General features: G+C 35.0%; 2 protein-coding genes across 2 annotated transcripts; both read right to left on the bottom strand.

Annotated features, from left to right (window-relative positions):
- Positions 1-726: 726 nt before the first annotated feature.
- LOC104238453 (uncharacterized) lies at positions 727-3,408 on the bottom strand. The gene is made up of 2 exons (XM_009792808.2): positions 2,904-3,408; positions 727-1,628 (listed from the first exon to the last, which is right to left on the bottom strand). The coding sequence occupies exons 1-2, from the start codon at positions 3,223-3,225 to the stop codon at positions 1,315-1,317; spliced, it is 636 nt and encodes a 211-aa protein (XP_009791110.1). The 5' UTR covers positions 3,226-3,408; the 3' UTR covers positions 727-1,314.
- Positions 3,409-12,305: 8,897 nt separating this feature from the next.
- LOC104238454 (eukaryotic translation initiation factor 3 subunit F-like) lies at positions 12,306-17,796 on the bottom strand. Its single transcript, XM_009792809.2, has 6 exons — positions 17,425-17,796; positions 16,702-16,781; positions 14,752-14,981; positions 14,282-14,403; positions 14,085-14,198; positions 12,306-12,682 (listed from the first exon to the last, which is right to left on the bottom strand). The coding sequence occupies exons 1-6, from the start codon at positions 17,644-17,646 to the stop codon at positions 12,593-12,595; spliced, it is 858 nt and encodes a 285-aa protein (XP_009791111.1). The 5' UTR covers positions 17,647-17,796; the 3' UTR covers positions 12,306-12,592.
- Between the last annotated feature and the right edge of the window lie 2,646 nt (positions 17,797-20,442).

Genomic DNA, 20,442 nt, shown 5'->3' on the forward strand with positions numbered 1-20,442 from the left:
CATTGGTTATCCACTTTCTAAATGGATAATATGGTTTTTATCCATATTTGATCCGTTTTTAAAAAATTCATTATCCAACCCATTTTTTAGTGGATAATATGGGTGGTTAACTATTTTTTTTGAACCATTTTGTCACCCCAGTTCACAATAGGAAGGACCCCTCTCTATGTGCTTTGCACATGGAGATATATGTAGCTATAATATCCTATTAATTATTACACACTCCATTGAGGGATGGGGTTGCACGTGGACATCAAGGATGTTTAATGTTTAATATATATATTTTTGGTATATATGTATTATAAAAAAATTATAACCTATATGCATAATATAATTTTCTAACGAAAAAGGTGCCTTTGCTCTATGTGACTGTGCCTCTTGGAGCAAGAGTGGAGCTCCCTTGCATGAAGGGATTTAATTGAATTCCTTAGTCAAAATATTGGATTATGCAAGTAGGTAAAGATAATTTCTTTGTGTATAGATAAATTGTTGAGTTTTGTATACATCATTATTGAAGCTTTCTAGCATGGTAGTAAAACTGTTTAAAATTATTTAGGTCGTATGTTTGAAATTCCGATTTAGCATTTTAACATTTTCTTGAATCCTCTTATTAAAACTCTTGGCTTTGGTATGGGATTGGGAGGGGAAAAAGGCAGGGGGGATTTTCAAGGTGTATTTATTAAAGGAAATATTGATCATTAATAGGATTAGAAATTAAAACGAGACTATAGCTTAATAGCATGTCATTGTTCCAAGCAAAAATTTACATAAAGTTTCCAAGAATTGTCTTGTCAAGTAAAAAAGCAAAAGCTCATGTCAATTATTACAATTCAGAGTAAATTGTAGTGAAGGGAAGCAAGAGAGAAGATGGCTCTGACCAAGACAACTAGAGGACAAGTTACTTAGTAGCATAAGAGGTATGGCCCTTGTTCCCTCTTTCTTCCTTTTGTGAAGCATTTAGATTGGACTTTTTGCCATTTTCACTTTTAAAAAAGGGCCAATAACATGGGTTGGCAAGAGCTATACGCTAGGAGAGAATTGTTTTGAGGATCCCTTTTTTGTAGACAATTCAAGAAGTGGCTATAACATGGGGTTGTCACTCATTATTTTAGGATACATGCCAAACAAGTAAAAAGGGAAAGCCTAAAAAAATAATTTTTATGGTATGATAATGCTAAGCCAATCTTCACAAAAGTTATTTTCCATTCATTCACACCTTGTAAATGGAAAAAAAAATGTAGCTTTTTTTCTTTACCTTTTTTTAAGGACAAGCCCCTTTGGTTTAATTTTTGCCACCACCTTATGAATTATGAATCATTCTTTGGTCTTTCTCTTTGTCAGAGTTCTTATCCATCCATGTCTCACCTTCACTCCTTCTAATTTGGTGGTGGATGATCTCTTCAATCTGATGAGCTGGAAAATGTGTCCAATCCGCTTCCGCCACCTAAGCTGCATACGTGGCTTTGCATGCCCTATTACTGCTCCTCCTCTGCCCTCCTTGCTTGAGCTTCTGCTCCAATTAGACATATTGTCACATTGCTTAAGTGACACCTTTGGTACTGTGCCAGCTCCTCCCTTCTCCCATGAGGCAACTCCATTATTTTCAAACTTTATTGATATAAAAGAGTCTACAAAAAGTTATAAATTAGAGTTAATCTATATTCAAAAAGAAGAAAAAAAAAAAAAAGAGGAAAAGGGAAACTAGAAAAATAGAGAAGTCAATGTGTAAAACAATTAATTATTGTTAATTTACGTGCATCTAAAGTCATTCACAATTTTTCATCATCAACGAAAAGCAAAAAAGGAGGAAATATACATAAAACAGAAGTAAAGAGAAATAATCATTGTTGTATTATATACAAGCAATAAAAAGCAGAATAGAAGAAAAATGTCTACAAAATTAAGGAAAACATTGTTATTCCTCATATATAAAAAAGCGTCGTCAAAACAAAAATGGGTAAAGTGAAAGAAGGAAAAGAAAAAAGAGTTCTCAATAGTCATACTTAATTTGATTTGAGCATTATTAATTATAAGTACGCAACAAAAATAGTATAGTAGCTATAATTTGTATGCATGTTTTACGTAACACATAATTATGTAACTACATGCACTTTGTATGGAAAGTTTGCTCGAAACTCAACTGTGAAAACAGGACGCTATAATTAAAAATACCTATAAGTAAAACTAAAAGGCCCTTAAGTAATGATAAAAAGTCATGGCACTTATTCGGTGGTAGTTATTCATTTGTTACCTAATTCTCAAAATTACTGGCCGTTGTGACTTCAGATAAACAGAACTTAAAAGTAATAGCAAGGTTTTAGGCCACATTAATTTAGCTATTTTACCCAATAATACTACCACATAAATGTCCAAATATATACAACCACGATAAAGCAGAGGCTGAATATTTCAAATACATCATAACTTCTCAAGAAAAGGGGTTACTCCAAAAAGAAAATTAAAAAAAGGTGGGGCGAAGGATGGGTAGTGACGAAGACGGATGCGATAGATTTGATCCAACATTTTTCACACAGAGCATAAATATGTTAATCTGAAAAACTAGTAAATTTTCAAAAACACAAAATTCTGAATCCATAATTAAAAAAATGTAAGGATTTCAGCGGTATTGATATTAAAAATTCGAACTCGTCAAATTTAAATTTTGAATTCGCCTCCTAACAGTAGAATATAATATATTAGCTAAGGGTTTAGACAAACTCAATAACTTTTGCTTAAATCTTATATTTATATAAAAAGAAATCTATTAAAAATATATAAATATTTAATTGCAAAATAAAAAACTAAAATGAGCTATAATTTAGATGAAAAAATCAAAATTCATAACTTCAAATTCTGGCTCCTAAATTGAAAAAAAAAAGGAGGAAAAAGAAATTAATGCTAACCTTCATAGCTGCAAGTGGAAGAAGCATCATCATGAATAATCTCTTCGACTTTGCGGGCATGTCTAATGTCAAGGCGACTGAGAAGAGAGCTCAAAGCAAACATCTTTGGCAGATAATGAATTCTTGATTGACGATCATGGTCATTGTTCTTCTTTTCTGCACTCAAGAAACTGTAGTAGTTTTGATCTCTGGTCTTTGATGTTTTAATCTTCTTTTCTTGCTTAGAAGCCAAGACTAGAAGCCTTTCATTTAAGCACAAAGCACATACTCCTATGACCACTTCTTTGGGATGGAAATAACACAAGGTAGTGTTGTCATTCATGTTAATTAATTAGTTGCAGAAAAAGAGGAAGGAGGAGAAGTTACAAAGAATGTAATAAAGAAAATGTGTGAGTTGAAAGAATGAAAAAAGTGTGTTTGTGTGTTTTGTGTTTTTACATGGAAATATATATGGCTCGAGCATGTGTTAACCCCCCTTATGATGTTGACTGAAAATTGGTCATTAAGTTGATCGAGGACGAATCATCAACAAAAATCTATGAACACAACTTTTAGAAGTGTTAAATTATGTAATAAACTAATAGTTGTATAAAAGAATTTTTACATATAGGTGTATTTTGATATGTTATATGTATCTTACTTCTAAGTTTTTTTGGTCAATTGGAGATATATATATATATATATATATATATATATGTTCGTAAATTGTATTTGTAAACTAATTCTAAAAAAAAACAGAATAACATATAAACAGAAAATATAAAGAAACAAAAGTTAATCCGAGCCCACCAAATTCACAGTGTTTTCTTAAGGAATTTAATCCCTTCCTAGTACCCAAGGTTATGGATTATTTCCTCCAAGGATAGAAGGAATTACACACTGGTATAGTGGTACTTCAAACTTCAGTGTTTCAGCGAACACAAAGTTCGGTAGCAAATCACACTTACTGTTGCTTTCTTTGAAGATAAAATAATGCAGAAGAAAGGAGGAGAACTCAAAAAATCGTATGGAAATTCTAAGAGAATAGACTTGTATTTATAGCCAATATTGGGTTGAAAACTGAAGAGGTGCAACTCTTCAGAATGGTTGTTTATGCAAAATGGTCATAGCATAAATACCATAACATAAATGGCTATTTACTCAACAATAAACCGGGAGAATTGAAGAGGGAGGTTAATTTTCAGTTACAAAACTGAAAAACGGAAAAATAATAATGGAATTGGATTTAATATTTATTTATTTTGATAACTAAAATTTTTATTACCAAGTAATGGATTTAATATTAATATTTTATTATTAAAATGGATATTTAATAACATTATTTCTGTTAATATTTACTATTAACAAATAAATTTGGTCCAAAAAATTAATCAATCAATCGTTTCACCAAATCCGAAGTCGAAGCCGAGCTGAGCGACGACGACGACGACGACGGCCCGAGGCTTGCCTTCTTCTCAACTCTTTAAGAGCTAGAAGAAGAGCAATTGCTTATATACCCATTAAAATCTCTTCCCCTACCAATATGGGACAATGTCCCTTCATCGAGGAGGGAATCTCAAATGAAACTCAAATATTTCATTTTCCCTCCATTTCCCATTTGCCCTCTTTTAAGTTATATTAAGCTTAATAACCCAAATATATATATATATATATATATATATTGTTTTAAAATAATTACACCATAATATGAGAGGTTGAGCTCTCATGAGTTCTATCTTCATTGTCTAGCATTACACTAGTAATTTTTCTTGTAAATACAATTCCTAGGATGTCTGCCCACATTGCGTCATTTGCAAACACCAGAGGAACTCCCAAAAACTTGATCCTTTAAAAAATTTCTTTTCTGGTTCCTTCCTTGAGGTCCGCTACTTGGTTCTGCTCTCTGAAGCTATGTCCTGGTGTTGGGCTCCCCAGCTGCTCCATCAAGGATCTGCATTCATAAGTAATATAATGAAGGTTTTCATACTTTAGCATTTTTATAACTAGTTCAGAATCAGTGTTGATCTCTAGGGGTATCAGAGTATGGTCAAGTGCAATTTTTAGTCCCAGCCAAAGGGCTTGGAGTTCTGCCATGATACTAGTAGTATGTGGCATCCCCTTCATGTAACCTAATACCTAGTCTCCCATATTATTCCCGAATACTCCACCAACTCCCCCTATTCTTGTGGTAGTACATGCATCCCCGTCAGTATTTGATTTATAGTACCCAATAACTGGTGGCTGTCATTTATGTGAATAGTGGTTGTGTTTGTGGTGGCTCTATGGTGTACTGCGACATGATGGTATTCTAGATCCCTAGTAATGGATTGATCAACAGGGTTGTAGTTTCTCTTTTTATCAAACACATTATTGTTTCTAGTTAGCCAGATGCTCCAGAAGCAGAAAGGTAGTTGGAATTTCCAACCAATTATGTTACTGAAAGGCATCTTCTTTAGCTTATTCTAGGTGTATTCCTAGTTTTGCATGGAGAAAAACAGGAAATGGTAGCATGCATGGTTAGTGCATTCATGTGACAATTTAAACTAAAATATTTTGGCATTAATACATACAAAGAAAATGAGGTTGATGTCTTCCACGTCTGTATAACAGAAGTAGTAGAGGGGGTGACATTCAGATCAATGTGATGTAGGTGTTTCATGTTGGCAGCATGTTGTATTGCATGAGCCAAGTGAACATTTTAACTATATTTGGGACCTTAAGCCTCCATATCCAGCTAAATTGGTCATCTTGTTCTCAGATCATAATCAATGAAAGAGTAGGCAGTTTTTACACCGAATATCATATTGCTTGTGAGGTTCCAGATTAGCTTGTCTTCAGTACTGGTAGTATAGGCAATGAAGGTGTATTGAATAACATTGGATATAGCCTGAGGAATGGGGTAGTGTACAACACTGAAGTTCCACTCCCCATTGGAGTATATTGAATTAAATTTCAAAGTAATTTCATTATCTTGATAGGGGCCTTGAAGGATGAAGTGGAATGGCTGCATGTCAGAGATCCAGATGCCAATTAAGAAATTCACTTTATCCTCTTTATGAACCATCCATGTAGAAGCTTTTGTGCATACCTTTCAGCCCTCCTGAATGCATTTTCATGTTTTAGTTTTGACCTTAGCCTGCTCTGCCTCCCACTACAATATTTTTTCATTGAGAATCTAGCCCAAATTGTGTCAGTGTTGTGGTACATTCTCTGGCTAGGCTTGCATGACTAGCCTTGTTCTTCATATGGGCTTGTTGTAAACCAAGTCCCCCTCCCTATTTTTTGGCTTAGTCATTGTATCCCATTTAACTAAATGTAGCTTTCCTTTTTTCTGAAGTGGTGCCCCAAATAAAGTTCCTTTAGATTTTGTCTATTTGGTTAGTTATATGGGATGGCAGTTTAATGTATTGCATCACATGGCTGGGAATACTTTTCCGGCTTGAATTTGCCAATGTTGTACGGTCAGTCATGTTTAAGAACTTAGTTTTCTAACCTGCAAGCTTTGTGTTCATGTTGTCGATAATGAACTGGAAACCATTGTTTGTGGATCTTTTGTGGAAGATGGGAAAGCCCAAGTATTTACCAAAATTTGTGCTTTTCCTAATTCTTAACATGGAGCTACATAGGATTGGCCCAATCATCCTTACAGTTGGTTGAGAAGATAACCTTGGATTTCAGGAAGTTGACCTTATATCCTAAAGCAGCATTTAACTCCTCTGATCTAGGGAAGCCAAGATAGTATCACAATTTTTCCTATTGGCTCTAGCACACAAAGTAAGGTTATTAGCAAAGAATATGTGTGATATTTTAGGACCACCCCTGTTGATGCTGAGGGGAATCAATATTTCCTAAGTATTGCATTCTCAATTGTCCTAGATAGCCTCTCCATAAAGATTAATGTTTGACAAATAGCAATTAAGCATAGAAATACCAGTCAAGCATGTAGTAGTTAAGGCAGCAAAAGACAATATAAGAAGAACGGGAAATAAATAGGCAAAACAGATAAATTGGCTGCGGATAGGTATTCGTCACCTCACCTATACGCCACTCACATGGATTTTCACATAGCAAATAAGTCAAGGGTTCCTAATCCCTCGAGTCAAAGTTAGACACGATACTTACTTCGGTCTACAGGTCACTCACTGCTCAATTACCACTTCTCCTCTAGATTCCACCTCTAAACTACACGTATCTAACCATAATTAACTTAATAACATCAAATATTGCTAAAGGAATCAATTTCAATACATAAATTTAGGTTTCCCAACATTTCCCCCAAAAAATCAAAAATCAACCCCCGGCCCACTTGGTCAAAACTCGAGGTTCGAACCAAAACTCATTCACCCATTCACCCCCGAGACCGAATATGTAATTAATTCTGAAATCCTACCCCAAATCGAGGTCTAAATCCCCAATTTTGCACCCCCCCCCAATTCCCCCAAAATCCCTAATTTCTACCATGAAAGAACAAAATTTAAGACTAGAAATCTAATGGGTGATGTTGGAAATTGAAGGAAACGAGTTAAAGAGTACAACCTATGATTTGGTGTTGAATTCCTTTTTCAAAAATCGCCCTAGGTCGAGTTCTAGTGAAAAAGTTGTGAAATTTTGAAAAATTCTTGTTTCTGGTATGTTTTTAATTCACTGGACAGGCCTTCTTCGCGTTCGCGAACGGCCTGTCGTGATCTCGAGAAACAGCGGCCCAAAGGCCTACGTGTTTGCGAGTCTCACTACGCGTTCGCGAAAGGATGCTCCCCTCTACCTTCGCGTTCGCGACCCAATGATCGTGTTCACGTAGAAGAACAACTCACCCCTCCCCCAGGTCCCTAAGCCATCGCGTTCAAGTCGAGCTGGTCGCGTTCGCGAAGGGTAAAGCCCACATTGCTCAGCGTTTGCGACCCAGTCTCTACGTTAGCGAAGAGTAAATTCCTCCCCATCCCAGTTTCCCCTTCGCGATCGCGTGAATGGCTTCGCGATCGCGAAGCACAAAGCATCAGCACACCAGTAGCAGCAAAACACACCATATTTCTAGGTTTCAAACTACTCGTAGCCTATCCGAAACTCGCTCGAGCCCTCAGGGCTCCAAACCAACCGTGCACATAGTCTAAAAATATTATAGGGACTTGAATGAAATTTTTAAGAACACTTGAAATTCCTATTTTCACAACGGGACGTCCGAATCACGTCAAATCAGTTGCGTTTCTCATCAAATTTCACAGATAAGGTATAAATAATTATTTTGGACCTGTACCGGGTTCCGGAACTAAAATACGGGTCTGATACCAACAAGATCAAACATTAACCAAATTCTTAAAACCATTTAATTTTCAGTCTTTCAATTTTCATTAAAAATTCATATCTCGAGCTAGGGACCTCGGATTCTGGGCCTACGCCCAGGACCCATATTTTGATACGGACCTACCGGGACTGTCAAAGCACGAGTCTGGTCCGTTTACTCAAAACAACAACTGAAGTCAACTAAATTAACTTTTTAAGGCAAAAATTATTATTTTTATCAACTTTCAACATAAAAGCTTTTCCGGAAATACGCCGGACTGCGCACGAAATCGAGGAGGGATAAAATAAGGTTTTAAAGGTCTCGGAACACGAAATCGAGTTCTAAAACATAAGATGACCGTTTGGGTCATCACAATTTTAGTACGGGGGACTCCATTAGTAATATCGGGGGATTTCGGTGGTATTCGGGGAGTTGGGTCTCTAGCCGGGAGAGGGATATGGCCATTGTTGAATGGTTGTTTGGTTAATTTGGAATTAGAGAGATTTTGGTCTTTCTCTCTCTAAAGCTCATAAATCTTTTGCTTACAAATTTCGGTGTTGAGCCACAACTACTTCTATAATATTATTTATAAATGATTACATCTAATTAATTTTTAGGTATGATAGTATTGTGAAATTCTTTTAAACTAGTGTCACTACATTGAACCTAATGTCACCCTTAAAAGAGGTTTTGGAATTGGATTTCAACAAATTTAAACTAGTTTCTTTTGTGCGAAGTCGGAGAGGGGCTGAAAAATTACTAAGGTCGCGTAAGTTTGACGAGTACAACATAGAAATGAAGGTATAGACTAGTTGGAAGATATTGAAGAGCCATCCATCCAAAGGCATTAGTACCATTTCCAACTGCGTAATTAATTACTGTAGTTAATAGCAATAGCTTATATATGGTCTTCTATAGGTTTTGGACTGCGTCAACCTCATTAAATTCTCTTAGACCGGTCAACTAGTCTAGTCTAGAATAAATCATTAGTCATCACTTTGAGAATTCTATGATTTTACTATGACTTATTTTTTTTTCTTTAATTTTGTTGTTTTAAATTAATGAATAAAAAGATTGTGTTTTTTTTCTTTGGTTGTAACTGTCTTCTGATCAAGAAAATCTTGACCCATATAATACAATCACCAGAATTTGAGGGGCTTGGGGGGTTCTTTAATTCATTTATTTTTCCTTCTGTTTTTTGAATTTTAAATAGTTAATCAAGTACTAAAAAGATAATATTATGTGTACGATAAATCGCATGAAACACAACAATCTAGCACAATAACTGTGCTATAAATAATACATTACTAGTACATGTTAATCTACTCGTTAGATGGTAAGTCGCTGTTTATTTAATTCATCCACATGGAATGTTTCACAGCTAATGCTTTAAAGATAAATAAGTAAAATATTGATTCTAAGTGTAGCTTGCACTAGGGGTGTACATGGATCGGATTGGTTCAGTTTTTATTAAAACCAAATCAAACCAATTATATTGGGTTGGATTGGTTCGGTTTTATCGGGTTTTTTGTTACGTGAATATTATTTCAATCTTACTTTGTTAAACTTTTTTTATAAATAAATATATTTTTAGTAAAAATTAAAAAATTGACAAACATATGATCTAGTAAAATATTTTTATGGTAGGATTTTGTTAATAACACATGATAGTTATTTTTTAGTCGTCTAACAATATTTTTTTGTTGATGTATACTTACAAAGTTAAACGAATTTAATAATTAAACATAAAAATCAATATGATATCTAATTATTGATAAGTTATATTTAATTTTAGATTATAGAAATACTACTTCAAATTCGAAAAAGATATAAGAATTTAATAAATCTTGACATATGAATATGGAAGAACAAAATTAACACATTTTAGTAACACTTGATAAGAGAGTGATCATATAACCCATTATTTAAGGTTAATAAAAATGGAGTACTTTATATTTTATTAAATATTATATTCCATAAGAGAATCCCAAATATTTCTAGAATTTTTGTAAAGAAAATTATATATAAATTCTTAAAAGTATATATAAAAATTATATATTTATATGTCAGTTTGGTTCGGATTTTTTTACTCAATACCAAACCAAATCAAACCAAACCTAGTCGGATTTTTTAATCGGTTTGGTTTGACTTTTCAGTTTGGTGTGGTTTTCCGGTTCGATATGTACACACCTAGCTTGCACCATGCTTTCTATGTTCTTTGACGCACTCTGTCACATTGTTTGTCACTTTAGTATAATTGTCATATATGTGTAAGTATTACTATTAACATTCCCAGAAAACTTTTAGTTAATGATAAAACAAATAAAATTGAAAGAAAAGATAGTGAAGAACGAACGAGAATGTTTTACTCCGTTTTCTTTGTTTTTCACATCTTTTATGCTATTTTCATTTTTTATTATTTTGTCTATTCTATTGTAGATATAAAAGTTGACAAAAAAGGGTAGTGAATTTTAAGATCACATTAAAACGTACGTGCATCGGGTGTTTATACCAAATTATACTAATTTACCAAAATTAGAATAATATTTACCTGATTTAATTAGTTAGATTTTTAAAAACTAGCTAGAGTTTTTTAATATATTTATATATATAATATATATATTCGGCCAAAATATACAATTTACATACAACTTTTTGTTGTACAGAATCCGGTCAAAACATACAATTTGCATGCAATTTTTTATGTGTAGAATCCGGTTAATTCAATTCAATTATGTTGGTTGTATGTATTTTGTATGTTGTTTGTCTATAAAATATATACAATTTATTTATATTGTCCTCTTCGCATTTATTCTAAAATTCCAACCAAAACCAATTTAATCTTCACTGAACTCCCTCAAAATTGAGATATTACTCCAAAGGATATTCCAAATCATTTGTAATAACACTCAATTTAAATAAATAATAATTTCCTAAAACTTGATTTTCGAATTCAAATTTTTTTAATGGTTGTCAATGAAATGGAGTTTTGCATTCTAGCATTAATCTACCTTTGATAGAGGAATAAACGTTGTATCTTTATTTTCAGTGATAATTAGGTTTATTATTTAGCATATAGTATATGTAAATATTCGTATAAAAAATATTCATCCCATTTTATTAGGGAATGAGAATTTACAATGTCCTAAATATTGATTATCCACACGGCTTATGCCAACTTATTTGGGATTGAGATATACTTATTGTTGCACAGAAATTGATTTTAATATTACTACTACTTAAGAATTATTTGTCATTATTTTCAATCGATACTCTTTAAATAACAAAAGGAATAGTTTTTTGAATATAAATAGTATTTCATAAACTTTTCCGTGCATGATCCACAGGGTAAAAACAGCCTATGTTTTAGTCCTCAAAATCAATTATCAATTCGAAAGCATATTTATCCATATGACGATGCACCTTTTGAGTGATACGTACACGTTAGTTTATCTTTTTGGTCCGTTCCAAAAAGAATACCCCTTTCTAAATTTGAAAACAATTTAGCTTAAACTTACAATTCTACCCTTCTTTTATAACCACACAAGTAATATTATAAATTAATAATCCGTTCAAGCATCCATTGTTACTCAGTCATGACAGATTCTTGCTTTGGCAATTCCTTTTTACGCGACCTCGTCAAAACTCAACATAGTATATTTTATTTATTTATTTTGTAACAAAGGGTAGAAAAAAGGTACTAGTAAAGTAAAATGTAAAGCTCTCCGCAACACTTGTCTACTCCAGTAAAATGTAAGCTTCAGTGGTTTCTTATCCACTCTACTAGACAAAGATAGCCCCAACATTTTGTATTACTTCCCCTACGAGGCAATATAAGGAAACAGTGAGATCTGAGAATTACATCGTTCAAATGATATCATGTTTTTCGACAAAGGTTAGTTACTATAGTTTGCTCTTTAGCAGTTTAGCATCGTGCTGTGTTGTCTATTAAATAAATACTTGTTAAAATTGTGTAGTAAAAAAGATAGATATCATGTTTACCGTTCCAATAATTCTTCATACGGAACGGACAAACACTTTTTAAGAGTGACAAAATAAGGATCAAAACAGCCGATCCATCAAACCGAAACAGTTACAAAGAAACTACTGCCGACGCCCAAATAAGATTAAAAAATACAAGAAACTAATCAAAGAAAAATACCTCAATATTTGGCACCTCCAAAAAGGATTAAAATTCGTCCTCAAGGGAATTTTCAAATGAATCACGCTAGCTAAGTCTACCTCCGTCTTCACCATATATGTTGTTTGTCTTGTACAAAACCGAAATGAAAACATGCAAACTAATAACAAACTATAAAATACAATTCTCCCCCTCTCGTAAGGACCGACTTCATCATTGTTCAGAACAAAAATCAGTTACCTAGAGAAAATTCTGATGTTGCACTACAACACGAGAATGAATTAATCATCATCACAGGATTTGAGCAGCAGTGTTAAGTTTTTCTGCGAAGCTCAGTTGTGTCCTTGTGAGGCTTGCCAAATAGAGCAAGAGCAATTGGTCCTGCAAGGAAAGTTCAACTTAGGGTCAGGCAACCTGATCTGGTTTCAGCTTCATTCATATTGATGGTAACTGACACACTTATTAGCATTTATATTGCATTTTAATTTTTAAAAAGCAAGAAACTTAAGGGGGGCAACACAGCCACATAATAATTCTACAAACAATCACAGAGCCGCTTCAACTTTTTGCTGCGAGGCAACTACGGCCCTAGTAGCACATAAACACTTTGGACACATTTGGTTAGAGGTATTAGACAAAATCAATCACGGTATAAAACAAATGCATTGTTATTCTAATGTTTGGTAGCAATTTTCAAATTTATGCATATTAATCCTTGTACAAGTTATACCCCTACATTATTAATCTTTGTATTACAATATGTAAAACTTGTTTCTAAACCAAATGACCCCTTAATGATCATCTTGACCCTTATGCTACATTCAATTAACATGATGAATCACGAATTTTGTCCCAACATTTTACATGTGCTTAATATGAAAGATTATATGGAAGTTTATGGTACAGAACTTAAAATTGAAAAGAAAAGGAAAATAAAGAGGAAGGGCTTATGAGAGAGGGGATAGGCCTGGTGGTCCAGGGTGAGAGGGAAGTTGTAAAAAAAAAAAAAGAACCAAGACTGGAGTTTTACAAGGAGAAGAAATGGTAGGGAATGGAAAGCACTATAGAGCGAATAGACTAGTTAAAACTCCCATAAGACTACATCCAGGCTCTCTTCCCCAAGATCGATACATCTCAAGCTTTTATCATTAAAGACACAGTAAAAGATGTATGACAATGAAGTGATAACATGGTTGCCATTTTATGACAATGAAGTGATAACATGGTTGCCATTTTAGTAGGATCTCAAGCTGCAGTTAGTCAATTAGAAAACAGAAGTGTGGTGTTTTAGGTTCAAGTGGGTTATTTTTAACTGGGAAGAAGGGAAAAAGAAGAGGAAAGGGATATAGATGCTTAGGGTAAGGGTAAAAACATGCAGGGGTGGAAGAGCCAGCTGCCAAGGCAAGTGTGCATGGATTGGAGAAAACATGGACAAGAAGAAAATAGAAGAATCTATCAGTTTGTTCTCCTAACTAAAAGTGTTTAAACAGAATGAGAAATGTTATTATATTAGAAGTTGAAGCAGAACTTGCTATAAGGATTAGCTCAAAGCAGAAATTGCCACAAAGCTAATTGGATGTTCACTGAAGTACTTCTCCTTCCATAAATAACCACCAAAAGGTAATTCCTGAAATTTCTAACTACAGTGTGTAGGAGCTAGGGAGAAGTAAAATAATATGTCTACAAGTCTTGCTTTCTTTTCCAGTTGGTTAGGGAGGGTAGAGAGGGAATAGGAAGGAAACAATGGAAATTAGCAATCCAATTTAAAGGTAAAAATAACTACCTGGAGACCATCATTAATGAGCTTATCAAAGTCTTGAGATGAGAGCTTGGGAAGGGAAGCCACAGTATCAGATATGAACCTTCCGATTTTATTATCTTGTGGCACACGTCCTTCCTGCAAAGGAATATCAATATGGTAAATGACTTAACAAAAGAGCAGAGCAAGTGCAAAATTTGAGTGCTGCAAAGTTCAGTTACCACAACATCATCAACATATTTGTAGATGTCATCAATCAGAGAAAGTAATCGTTGCATTGAGGCTTCCATTCCTTCAAGATCGTTTGGAAGTTTGTCTACTGTAGTCGTCTTAAGTATATCAACTGAAGTAATGGAACATAAGGAAACTCCAGTGAAAAACTTTATTGTGCAAAGGAAATTAACATGACTTATGCTCTTTACCTCTTTCTCCAAACAAAAATAAATAAGATACCACTTCTTACCCTTTCTATCAGAACACATTACACTATAGCTACTTTTTGCATCTATACTTTGGATGGATGATAACTTGATCATCAAAGATATTATAATGAACTCAATCACAGTGTACTGGAGATTCATCAACCCCTATTCACTGGCATCAGTTACAGTATGGAAAAAATAAAAAAGAACAAAGAAATGTAAAGAAAATTAGCCCATCCTATATGGTATGGGGGTAAGTGGAGACATACATCCAACCCTTTCAGCTTCAACCATGCGCAGGTCCAATGGAACTTCCTGAAATTGTGCAGCAAGCGGCTGGTCTCCAATAGACAAATGCACAGAAACAAAACCTTTTACAGAAGCCTCTCCATTTGTGAATCCAGTGTCAACGGTCAAATGTATAGGATTTGTAGTTTCTCTGGAATAGAAGTCATGGATCAAAGCACTACCACCTGTGACTCCAAAACCAGTAGAAAACCTGTGAAGTCCAAGTATCAGATAGTCACACTTTCATCAGCTCTAGTATTACAAGCTTTGACTACATAAAGCGGGAAGTTCACAGGCTAATCATCGACTTTGGATGCAGTTAAATATTCAAGATAACTGGAACTTAAAAGGAGTTATGAAGTATGTTGATAGACAGATACAAGAATTCAAGTATGTGATATGCAACATATAGTAGCCAGTACTAATAAGTTCTGAGGACCAATAAGTAGGTGCATTCTGTTAACTCCAAAACCAGTAGAAACCCTGTGAAGTCCAAGTATCAGATAGTCACAGTTTCATCAGCTCTAGTATTACTTGTTCACTACTACATAAAGCAGGAAGTTCACAGGCCAATGATCGATTTATATGCAGTTAAATATTCAACATAAAACTTAAAAGGAATTATGAAGTATGTTCATAGGCAGATAACACCAAGAATTCAAGTATGTGATATGAACATATAGTTGCCAGTACTCATAAGTTCTAAGGACCAATAAGTAGGTGCATTCTGTTAATTGAATACTTTGTACACTGAATTCAGGTTACATTTAATGGATTCTCTATTTCCTTCTTCCTGCTTTCATACATCATAGTCATTCTTTTCAACATCTTTCAACTGCATACGGTAAATTAAAAGTATTTCCAGATAACAAAATGTGATGCCAAGAACGAACTAAAATATTGAAGTCAGCAAGAGTAATCAAGTGTAGCCTGTTAAGCCATCTACCCAAAAAGAATGTCACAACCATATCTTCATTAGTCCCAAGGATAGGGGCACCAAGCCCAAGAATTTTGTACTTCAAACATAAATGAAGAAAAACTACTCCCTCCGGTTCACAACAAATGTCCAATTTGCTTTTAGCACGCCCATTAACAAAATACTAAATTCTATACAAAAATACCTACTATGACTAAACTACCCCTAATTAAACATTTAATGTGAGGAGTAAGAAAACATTTTAGGGATATGTACATAGGGGTTATTTTGTAAAAAATTGAATTCTTTCTTGATTACATAACTGGACACTTATTTTGAACCAAAATGAAAAAGCAAATTGGACACTTATTGTGAACCGGAGGGAGTACATCAATGCATTAAAATGTACACCAAACCAAAAAAAGGGACGAAAAATTTAACTTTACTGGCATAAAATCATATGCGTACACAAGAATATTGTAAGTCACCAAATCTTTTTAAATGTATAACATAGCACCAACACACACACACACATATATATATATTAAAGTCAAATACTTTAATAACAATTTAAAAAGAAAATGGTGAAAGATAAAGGACAGGGAATACCAAGCTTAAAGCATTTCCACATTGCAGTAGCCTCGTGAGATTTTAGCCACCTATGGTCGTCTAGGGTAGTCTCCCCCAAACAAGTCCCAACTTTTTTCTTAATATGTATATGGAAGTAGAAATTGTGTGTGTGTGTGTGTGTATATATATATATAAATGTTCCCATTTCAGACATCTTTTACATGAATGGTTAAACATGGCATGCTCCGGATATCATATTCCAATTTTAATCACAATGTATACTACTCATATTATAAGGTTAATGAACACCAAAGATTTCATGTTGCAGCACTATATAAGAGTCTCCAATTCTGGAAATAATTGGAGCTAAAGACTTCTCCACCATAGAAACAATTTAGCAACACAAAGAAACTTTAACCAAAAGAAAAAAGGAAAGGTGGATTACCATCCGACAATGACTTCCTTTGGATTCACCTTCTGATGAGATGATAACATATTGTGATGGTAATCAATATCCAATGCAACCTAATATGGACAAAATGCCCAAAAATATATAATCATAAAAAAACATCTAGAAAGAAATACAGTCCATAATAGAAATGTGGTATGCAAAGTTGAGAACAAAAATAAAGAAAGAAAATTTTATTTTGTATTGTACATTATCTATATGAAATTGTTTTGTTTAGTATTTCCCATACATAGTTTTTTTTAATTTTTTGATGGGTAAAAAATACATATTATATAAATATTTGCACTAAGCCAGTGCAACAGGGGTAATTACAGGTTGTGCAAATCAGCAATTGCGTACAACTGGTTTATGGATTCACATTCACATTATCTGCATAGTTAACCACTGGTTTATGCATACAGAACACAAATTGTACAACAAATCATTCACATTCTCTGCACTAGCAATTAAATCGCAAGTAGGCAACTCATCTAGAGTTATCCAAAATTGCCCTTTATGCCCTAAATTTACTGAAAATTTACACAATTTGTCCCTTCATCTCATCATTTTGAAATTAAAAACAAAAATTATTGAGCTAAGTTATCTATACTCATTATAAATCTAAGAATCGGCCAAATTGACCTTAAATAAGATAGCTGAAATTTTTCTTTGTCCAATTACAGTATAATTAATTATCAGAAAGAATATTGAGAATAGAACCTGATCTTGTGACTCGCTGTGAGGAACGGCATAGGAATTTCGAATGTCAACAGTACCATCAGGTAATACAGAGCCGAGAAGAGTGCCGATGACCCGGTCAGCTTGATCGGGACGCCTAACGTAGCAGTCACATATGTTGAATATGACTAAAGGGTGAACCTTAGCCGATAAGCTGGTTGAAGATGGTGAGAATTGCAATATCGTGTGATCACTGGACGCCATTGTTATTCAGAGGGAAGAATGGAAGGACTGTAGAGAGGCCAAAGAGGGAGTGAACGGTAGGGGTAGTGTTGCTAGGGTTTTTTGCGTAAGAGGGCAAAAGATTGAGAGGAGACTTGGGCCGTGATTTTGCCTTTACATGAGTTGGTTTTTCTCTCTAGCTAAATTTGGCGGTTTTACACAAATAGCCCTTTCTGAGGTCACTGTTCAGATTTTGGGTGTGCGCGCTATGGAGTAATATATTTTTGGGTTTTTTAATGTTTTAAAAAATATTTCGTTCGTACCAAACATACCCTCCCCAATATAACCACTATTTAGATCGATCAAAACTTTAAGCTACTTTGTAGACAATTATAGACCATAATCTAAATCTTTCACTGATACTATCATAATTTTCTTTGAAAACTTTAGACTAAAGTTTTAAACAAGGTTGTCTTTTATTTTTGTTCAACCTCTTACACAAGTAAGTACAATAACAACAATAACAACATATCCAGTATTATCTCATATCATAGGGTCTGGGGAAGGTAGTATGTTCGCAGACCTTAACCCTACCTTGTGAGGATGAGAGGTTGTTTCCAATAAACCCTAAGCTCAGAAAAATATTAGCACCACATTAATGAAAATATAGACAAGAAGGGACAGTACCAAAAAGCCATATAAAAGCATAATAAAAACAAGAGGATAGTAAGGTGATCAACAATGAAAGAAACAACGGTGAGTCATAAAAACCTACTACCAACAGAAAGCGAGACTGTGTGCCAATACTACTGTTATGAACACTCTTTACTAACTACTCTATTGTCCTAATCCTCGACCTTCATACCTTCCTATCAAGTGTCATGTCTTCGGCCAGCTGAATTTGCACCATATATTACCGAATCACCTCTCCCCACCTCTTTTTTGGCCTACCTCTACCTCTTCGTAGGCCCTTCAATGTCAACCTCCCACACCTCTTCACCGGGCGTCTATGCTCCTCTTCCTCGTATGACCAAACCACCTAAGTCGCGTTTCCCGCATCTTGTCCTCAATAGGGGACACACCCACATTGTCGCGAATAACCTCATTTCTGATCATATCTAACCTGGTGTGCTCATGCACCCATCTCAACATCCTCATCTCTACTACCTTCATCTTCTGGACATGCAATCTTGACTGGCCAACACTCAGCCCTATACAACATCGTTGGTCTGACCATCACTCTGTAGAACTTACCTTTTAGTTTCGGTAGCACCTTCTTGTCACACAAAATACTGAAAGCGAGTCTCTATTTCATCCATCCTGCCCCAGTACGATGTGTAACACTGCCATCAATCTCCTTATCCCCCCTGAATAATTGACCCACGGTACTTAAAACTTCCTCTCCTAGGGATGACCTGCGAGTCCAGCCTTACCTCCCCCCCCAGTCTCGCCACTGAACTTACACTCCAAGTATTCTGTTTTGGTTTTGCTCAAGTTGAATCCTTTAGATTTTAGGGTCTGCCTCCATACTTTTAATTGCACGTTGACATCGCCTCGCGTCTCGTCAATCAATACAATATTATCTGCAAATAGCATGCAACATGGCACCTCCCACTGGATGTGGTGCGTCAGTGCGTCCATCGTCAGAGCAAACAAAAAAGGGCTGAGTGCAAACCCTTGATGCAACCCCATCATAACCAGAAAATGGTCTGAGTCCCCACCCACCGTCCTCACTCGGGTCTCTACTCTATCATACATGTCCTTAATCAACATAACGTAAGAAGCATGTACACATCTAGCCTCCAAACATCTCCACAAAACCTCTATTGGAACTTTATCGTACGCCTTTTCTAAGTTGATGAACATTATATGCAAGTCCTTCTTTCTCTCCCCATAACCGTTTCCACAGACTGTTAAACCGTTGCCATAGAGATATTAGAACGGTTTACAGCCGTTCCATCAGCCCGTGTGCTTGTCGGACCCTTTTTTTCTCGCGAAATAGGGTTTATGACATTCTGGTTGAGACAGCTCGTTCCTTTTGGGAAAGGGGTTTGCATTTTGAAGAGTCGTCACCTAATGATTTAAGGTGCTTAGGGCACCTAGAGGGTTCATTTATAACTACGTTTGGTAACTAGAGACAAGGTAAGGGCTTGAAATTATCCTAAGGGGGAGGTATTAGGCACCCCTCAGGATCCACCAGTGTGATTCCCAGCCAAACAGCTTTTGTGGATTTGTACAATTTAGCAAATAAACAAGTATGGTTCAAATAATAGGGGATTTAAGTTTAAGTACACAGATGTTCGAAAAACAGTTAGTGAAAAGCTAGATTTTGAAATGGATTACAATCTAAGCATATTTGTGAATTTAAAGGGGTATCCTAGGTATGTTTATAATATGGATCACATCGATGCAATACCTAGTATGACACTCCTCAAAGAGGGGCTACACATGGTATTAACGCACCGGTCATCATATCCATATCTACCCTTTCCCACCCCATGAAGGTAATTAAAGCGAGGGTTGGTCTCGACCCCTATTGCATGCTGTTACCCGTCCCTTCCTATCAGTCCCGGAGGAATTTAGGACTCCTATTCTATAAAAGGAGGTTCTAGGTAGACCCTCAAGTTTAAAGGTAAAATACTAAGGTGACACATAATAAACAGATAGGACTTCAATTAAAGGGGAGCATGGAAGACAAATAAAAGGCTCAGATATACCTCCACATATAGTACACATAAACAACATGACTCATACACAATTAAGGTCTAAATTCAGATCCTAAGTATGGTATCTAAGTTATAACAACAGAGTCAAATTTATTACATAACTCAGAGAGGA

The sequence above is a fragment of the Nicotiana sylvestris genome, chromosome 4 (assembly GCF_000393655.2).
Source record: "Nicotiana sylvestris chromosome 4, ASM39365v2, whole genome shotgun sequence".
Lineage (NCBI taxonomy): Eukaryota > Viridiplantae > Streptophyta > Magnoliopsida > Solanales > Solanaceae > Nicotiana > Nicotiana sylvestris.